The sequence below is a fragment of the Aulonocara stuartgranti genome, assembly GCF_965226115.1.
Source record: "Aulonocara stuartgranti genome assembly, chromosome: 5".
NCBI lineage: Eukaryota > Metazoa > Chordata > Actinopteri > Cichliformes > Cichlidae > Aulonocara > Aulonocara stuartgranti.
In genome coordinates, this window is record NC_138943.1 from 20,220,517 (window position 1) to 20,227,609 (window position 7,093).

The following is a 7,093-nucleotide window of genomic DNA, read 5'->3' on the forward strand; positions in this document are numbered from 1 at the left end:
GGAAACATGAGCCAAAAGTAGTTTCAAACTTTTACTCAACATTTAAAGCAAACACAATTGAGAACCCCACTTCTTTGGTGTCTTTTCTGTTTTACATGTAAGAACTGAATTTTTGATTACAAATAATAATTATTAAACCTACTGAGCTTTATAAACAGTGAAAACAGAGGTATGTAACAAATATACAGTTAAACAATTCATTGGATGCACATAGCTAAAACTACTGCAGTTTCACTTATCAGTGTATTAAATCCAACCTTAATAATGCAAAGTTCTGAAGAGTGTTGAGCACTTAGTTTTGTCCAGGACTGTTGGATTCGACTGCATTTATTTTTAACTGGGTGAAAAACATTCAAGCTAAAAAAAACCCCAAACATATAATGGAAGGAACAACTTTGGTGAAGTAAAAATCTATATATTGCCAGTGAAACTGATGCATGCTGGATTAAATTTATTTAACCAAAAAACAAACCCATACACTCAATGTTTGTTTAAATCAACAACAACCCTTTGTGCAGGCTGTAACAAACTGGGGGGAAAAACTGGCAACACAAAACATCTGCAGCTCACCATCAGAAAATCTATAATCATCAGTTCAATAGTCATGCGTTCTTCTTGGCGGGAAGTCCTGAGCGGGCGAGAAATATCGGAAGAACAGCCAGCGCTCCTAGAGCTACTGCCACCAACGGTCGGTAATAAAGCCAGCCAAACCCAATAACGATAAGAGACAGCGAGCAGGAGACGCACAAGGCGAAGATCTTCAGTCCAATGGACACGAGCTCTCTAAGGACAGGAACCCAGTCCACTGCAGGAACACAACAGACAGGAAGTATGAATAATAGAAGCAAGGAAGGAAACTCACAACTGTACAGCAGCAGGGTTAATTTACCCAGCGTGTAGATGATTTGCATGCTCAGCTGGATACCAAGGAACATGAGGGCCCAGCCTGCAGCCCGGAGTCCCCAAGTCTTCATGCTGTTAAACTGGTGCTCCCTCGCAAACACCTCCTACAGATAACACAGAAATACGCTTTACCCAGATAGACGCACAGAAAGAGAATTTAAACCAACAAATGGAAATGAAGCCCACGCTGACCTCCGCAGAGAGCTCCTCCAGATAAAGGATCTCCAGAGTGTCTCCTGATCTGGTTTTAAATGGCAGCAGCTGCTCCCCTCTCTGCATGGCAACAATACTGACCTGAAAAACCGCATGTGAAGCAGAGTTAGAGACTTAGTTTTAATCTAATATAAATACATAAATGAGCAACTCTTTTGACAATATTTGTTCCTGCTCATATTTCATGGTAAACTGAACATTTGTTTGTTTGGGGCTTTTGGTTGGAATATAATAAACGGCACATTTGGCTGAAGAACATACATCTTTTTCCTCAACAAAACAACTTTTTTTTAATAATCCCATAAATGTAAGCAGCATGCCAAAGGAGACCAGAACTGTCCTCATGTTGATCTACTAAACTTTCAAAAAAAAAAAACAGCTGTGAAAAAGTTTTACCATGATTATTTGGTGCCGTGTAAATTTACTCATTTAACAGTATAGTACATTCTATATGTTTACAGTATACAATTTTTTATTTCATGTGCAGTTTTATAGTAGTACACAGGTACATTATAGATAAAAACAATCAAGAAAATATCCCACGTCATTCTGTTATGGATAAAACTTAAAAACAATATTAAGTTTCCATACCTCCACCAAAATATTCTAATAACTACTCATAAACAGTAAATGTTTGAAATACTTGATCATATATTTGACTATCCAAATTCTATTTGTATTAATAATCATTTAAAACACTACTTAAATTGATTTTTATGAAAGTTAATGATAAAATATTTTATTATTGAATGTTATAAATAGCAACATAAGAACATCATGTAGGTTGTGACCAAAGACAGTACATAAAAGATGGACATAGCTGTAGTGAAGTCAACTTCAGGAATAAGGGTTAGAGTTTACTGAGAATATTGCATGCTCATGACTATTATGTTCTACTGAAGATTTGATGCTAGCAACTGAGACCATAAACTTATTAGGAAAATGTTTACTGGGTAACAGTGAAATGAAAAGTAGGGTCACTTTTCCATAAACTTCTACACAATCAGACTTTGTTTTTAACCAGGAGTCTCCCCCTGGTGGCCATCAGAAAGAATGCAGGTTTAAGGCACTGAATTCACTTTTCAGATCCTGAAGGTACATCAGTCTCCTATAAACAGACTACAGTCAAGACCCAGTGCAAATGTAGGCAGAGAATGTGTTAATCAGACATTTGTAGCTTGTACCGTCTGAGCAGGGCCGTGGCGTGAGTTGTCACTGCTCAGTCCAGCGAAGGAGAACCTCACCCGCACGTCACCCACCTCATGAATTCAAACAAATTCAAAGTCAACAAGTGTGGAACGCATAACATATAACAGAGTGCAACACTGAGATTATTTGTGAGGCACTCACGACTAGATGCTCACCTCTGGCCTGCGTGGATTTGGAGTGTGATAGAAGTAGTCATCATGAATAGAGAGAAAAGGGTCCAAGTTAAAGACAGGAAAATCCCCCAAACTCAGTGTCTGGAAGTTATTTATCTGCTCCACCAGGCCTGATGATAACCAGGAAATTAACTGAGTACTAAAATCCAAACACATGAAACACAGCATATGTGTAGTGGCTGTGTGTTTGCTTAGACAAACCTTTAGACAGAATGAATGGCCCAGTTCGGACTTCAGGAGACACCACCATCACACTCTCAACAGCCATGGCACTGAAACACAAAGACTGAAGTGAGCATGGACTGGATGCACACACAAACACAAGAAGACCATATTAAATATGTTTTAGTACCTCGGGTTCTGGTGACCAATCTCCTTATCAAAATTACGACTGTTCACCAACTCTGGCTTCCACTCAGTGTCTACAAAAAAGGAGTTATAAAATATAACCTCTATGCACAGGCTGTGCTGTTACCAAAGATTACAGACTGCAAAAAAGAAACTCACTGTAGGTGTATGTAGTTTCTGTTTTGGTTTCACCGTTCTCCTGGTAATCCCTGAATTAAAACGTACAGTCAGCTGCATTCTAGCCAACATGTCCACACCCAGTCCCACCCTGAGTGCTGACAAGCCTTACCTGCTCTCATGGTACTCCACCCACTGATACATCTCCACCTGCCGCTTCAGCTTCACTGCATGCACCACCACTTTGTAGTTGGGGTCATACAGGGGCTGCACAGACACATCAAAATTTAACAGCAACAAACCAGATGAAAACACTTACCTGAAAACAACAACACTTCCACCTCTACTAATAATTATGATCAGCTGATTGGTGCATGCAAAATTCTTAATGCTGGATTATTAAACACGACAATGTCAAAGTCTGACAATGTAATGAGTACAATAATGCATTACTATAAACACAAACAAAAGAATTCAAGTGAAACTATATGAAGCTTCAGTATACAGATTAAACAATAAAACATTAGCAGAATCAAAACAAGGAAGCCAACTGGTGGCACATTTAAGTCCACAAAAAATAAATTAAAAATAGAATCAAATCCTAGCAAAAATATTTACATGTTGTACAACTCCTGAGGTTGTGTATTAATTTAACATAGATAAATACAACACTCTTTCTCACTGTCTGAGTCTCTCTCAACATTACCTTCTTTTGTCCTCCTCTGCAAAGATATGAGGGTAAACACAGCCAGATAACAGGCACCACCGCCTGTTTATCTAAACAAACTAAGGCAGCCCTGAACTTTTTAGACATCACCCAACAGAGATGCACGTGAGAAGGCAAACAGCCAGAGCAGAAACTCTTTAACCTGCCAGCCCCATGGAACAAAGTCTGCGTGATGTCCAATTGCATCCATGCGAGAAAAACATACATAATCGGTCACAGAGTTCAGAGCAAGCAAGCGGTCGTCCGCCCGAGCTGATTCCTCACCTAAACTGAAAGGAGTATGTTCCGACCCGATTCCCCCAACATTGCTCAGTTCTCTGCAATGGATCAATGGATGGATGTTCTTTTACCAAATGTACATACAAAGGTTATTAGGTTTCTATCACATATTTAAACAAATATGTAAATTGAGCTGTAGGGAACAAATAGTTAACTGAAATGACAATGAAAACTAGACTTGGAAAAAAACTAAAGCCAACTAAAATAAAAATAAAACATCTTCCAGAGTTGTCCTTTATTTTTAGTGTACTTGTCAGTTTGGTAAAATTCTGTTATCACAGAGTGCCTGATGGGGCATGAATACACATGTTGAACTACACTCTGGATGACATTACCGTGAGTCAACAAAGAGTTGTGTTTGTGTAATTCCTACACTGATTTTAATTCATTACATGAAAAGATTAAAAAACACTTCTTATCAAATGCAGTGTGCTACACACACTGCATTTGCTTGAGTGTTGTAGCTCAAGCAAATGCAGAATGATGGAAGTTCTTAAAATATCTGGATGTTCGATATCTGAGCACAGTTTCGGAGGCCTGCAGAAACCATAATTTTAGGGGTAGGGGACGCTAAAACTATACAGAAGGCACAAGTTTTGAAGTGCATCTCCACCTGAAATTTTGTCATGCAAATCTGTGACAGTCAGGTTAAAGGCTCCAGACAAATATCCTCCATATCTTAATAATTAAAAGACTGAAACTAATACAGAACCTTTGAACTTCTCTGTAAACTAACAGAAACTGAACTCAATAAAAAAAATTAAAAAAAAAAGCTAAAACATAATAAAAAATATACAAATCAGGGACACCGACACATACACGCTAGGGCAGACCACTGTTCAAAATACAGGCGAGCTCACCTCTGCAGTATGCAGCTTCGCAGACAGGTGAACTAAACGGCCGTTGTTTTGTGTGTCGAAGCTGATATACGGCCCCAGTGATACAACCTGGGAGAGACCTTCATCCAGGGACTTTGCTGTTTGCAGAGTCCGTCCCTGCACGAAGAAACCATCACAGATACAAAGTGCTGTCTTTAGTCTACTGTTAAATCATCGTGACCATGATGATCTGAGCTACTTAGAAGGAAATGTTTCCTACCTCATTGGTGAAGAGAACATAAATCGAGAGGAAAAACAGTCCCACACCAACAACTGCTCCTCCTGTAGTTTCACTTAAACGCTCCAGAAATCCAGGGTTGGACTTTGCAGACACTCGCTTGTGTTGGTCTGGAAACTGGACAAACATAAGAAAAACCTGAATAAACACGACATCAACAATTGGGCGACAGAACCAAGTTTTGGCTTCTCATTAGTTATTTTCTATATTCAATCTTTTAGTAATGACATGACCGTAACAAGACATAACCAGTAACTTAACAATAAACTGTCTTTTTAGTTTATATATATAATTATACACCAGGTGTTTATCTGAAAACATATGATGGTTTAAATACATGAATCTTAGAAAGCGAAGACACACATTCCTCTGATTTATTACAACTAATCCGGTACCAGCCAACTGCAGTTCTGGTGAGAAGTTTATATCCACTCATCATGGACATGAATGTAATTTTGAGCTTTTTGCTACGTATTTGAACTGTTCTGCTTTCAGGATGTAATCATTGTACAACATACATCTTTACTGACTTTAAAAAACAAGGATTGGGTGAACAAAGTTGGAATTTATTTGGGATTTTCTCTAATCCACACAAGGTCAAATATATACATAAACCCCCACCAATATTTGGTTAAATGTCTCTTGGTGTGTTGCACCTCAACCAGACACTTTTGATTACTCAATAAGTTTGTGTTATAATTCTGGCTGGGTATTTGACCATGCGTTTTGACAAAATTGGTAGAATTCATTTGAAACAGTCGGTTTCCTGGCATGGACATGGTTTTAAGCATAGTCCACAAATTTTCAATAGGGTTGAAGTTGGGGCTTTGGGGAGGCTATTCGATAAGATTAATGTTAGCCTGCTTTATCCATTCCAAACAGTCTTTGGTGTCTGCTTAAGATCATGCAACTGTGTCCAAGTTTAAACCATCTAACTGTTGATTTTGAGGTAAAGGTAGCCCTCCTCCTTTACTATTCCATCTACTTTGAACCAGTACTGCTTGCAGCAAAATTTGTTGTTTAGAAATGAGTTCAAGAGGCCTTCTTAACTTGTGTAAATCTGCAGTTCTTCTTAGATCATTATCAAGCTCCCCTTTCTTCTGGTCAATCATTGGATCGCTGTCCATTTTTATGCTGAGAAACTAGCATTTGTAGTTGATCTTGATAACCAGTGTAAAGTTAATAGGCCTTGGTTTATCAATTTAACAGACGCTGAAGATTCTTCAGTATCAAAATACAGTGAATGTATATTTATACTTGAGCCCGTAGAAAATCTAAATTATTTTCAAGCTTGTGCACCTAGTTCTTGGTTTTAAAGTCACCACCCTGGAAAAAAAAAAGAACAGTTCAAAGAAATCATTAAAAGCCCAAAATTATGACGTTCATGCCCGCGATGAGTGGATGTAAACTTCTGGCAGTAATTGTATGTGTCCCTACATGCAGCCTGTGGTCCCATGTCTCATCATGACTTAGGCGTGAAAGTGACACGCCCCTTTCACACTTCCTAATTTAATTTTCATGTCTGGGCGAAAAAATTAAGACTAAACGACGACTCACCGCTGTTGCCATTGTACGTACCAAATTAGAGCATTAGAAATGATTCGTCAGATTAAACTGACTGAAAAAAGGCGGCAGTTGAGGGTCTAACGCTGCAGCAAAGTTGTGTTAACTGCACACATAAATCCGGAAGGAGTTTACATTTATAAAGTAGAACCAAAGACCATTATTCGAGCCACCTACTGTCTGTGCTGAAGACATTTCTCTACTTTCTCGACCGCCAACTTTCAAGGAACACGAAGATGCTAGCAACCACAAACTGACACGCCAACGGCCAGTAAGCTTTCACTTTACTCTGGAGTATCCCGAAACTCGCCCAGAGAGGCGGACTATGTGAGATAATAAACTGTGGTTCCCGCCCAACTCGTCGGTTGCCCAAGTGATATTAAGCAATTGCTTTAAGGAAAAAAAAAACAGTTCCGGCACCGACCCGGAAATCTTTTTTCTCGAG

At 38.9% G+C, this 7,093-nt stretch overlaps 1 protein-coding gene across 1 annotated transcript; it reads right to left on the bottom strand.

Moving 5' to 3' along the window:
- Positions 1-17: 17 nt before the first annotated feature.
- Positions 18-7,037, bottom strand: tmem43 (transmembrane protein 43). Its single transcript, XM_082532202.1, has 12 exons — positions 6,826-7,037; positions 5,068-5,202; positions 4,830-4,964; positions 3,136-3,230; positions 3,006-3,055; positions 2,851-2,920; positions 2,700-2,770; positions 2,481-2,608; positions 2,301-2,375; positions 1,096-1,197; positions 890-1,007; positions 18-805 (listed from the first exon to the last, which is right to left on the bottom strand). Exons 1-12 carry the CDS (start codon positions 6,841-6,843, stop codon positions 603-605), a joined length of 1,200 nt encoding a protein of 399 aa, XP_082388328.1. The 5' UTR covers positions 6,844-7,037; the 3' UTR covers positions 18-602.
- Positions 7,038-7,093: the final 56 nt, after the last annotated feature.

Bases quoted from the DNA above. Each gene is read 5' to 3' on its own strand.
- tmem43 (XM_082532202.1), bottom strand. The intron at 2,771-2,850 runs GTACTAAAACAT...TTTGTGTTTCAG, and splicing joins ATTGGTCACCAGAACCCGAG to TGCCATGGCTGTTGAGAGTG. The intron at 2,609-2,699 runs GTTTGTCTAAGC...GGTTATCATCAG, and splicing joins GCCATTCATTCTGTCTAAAG to GCCTGGTGGAGCAGATAAAT.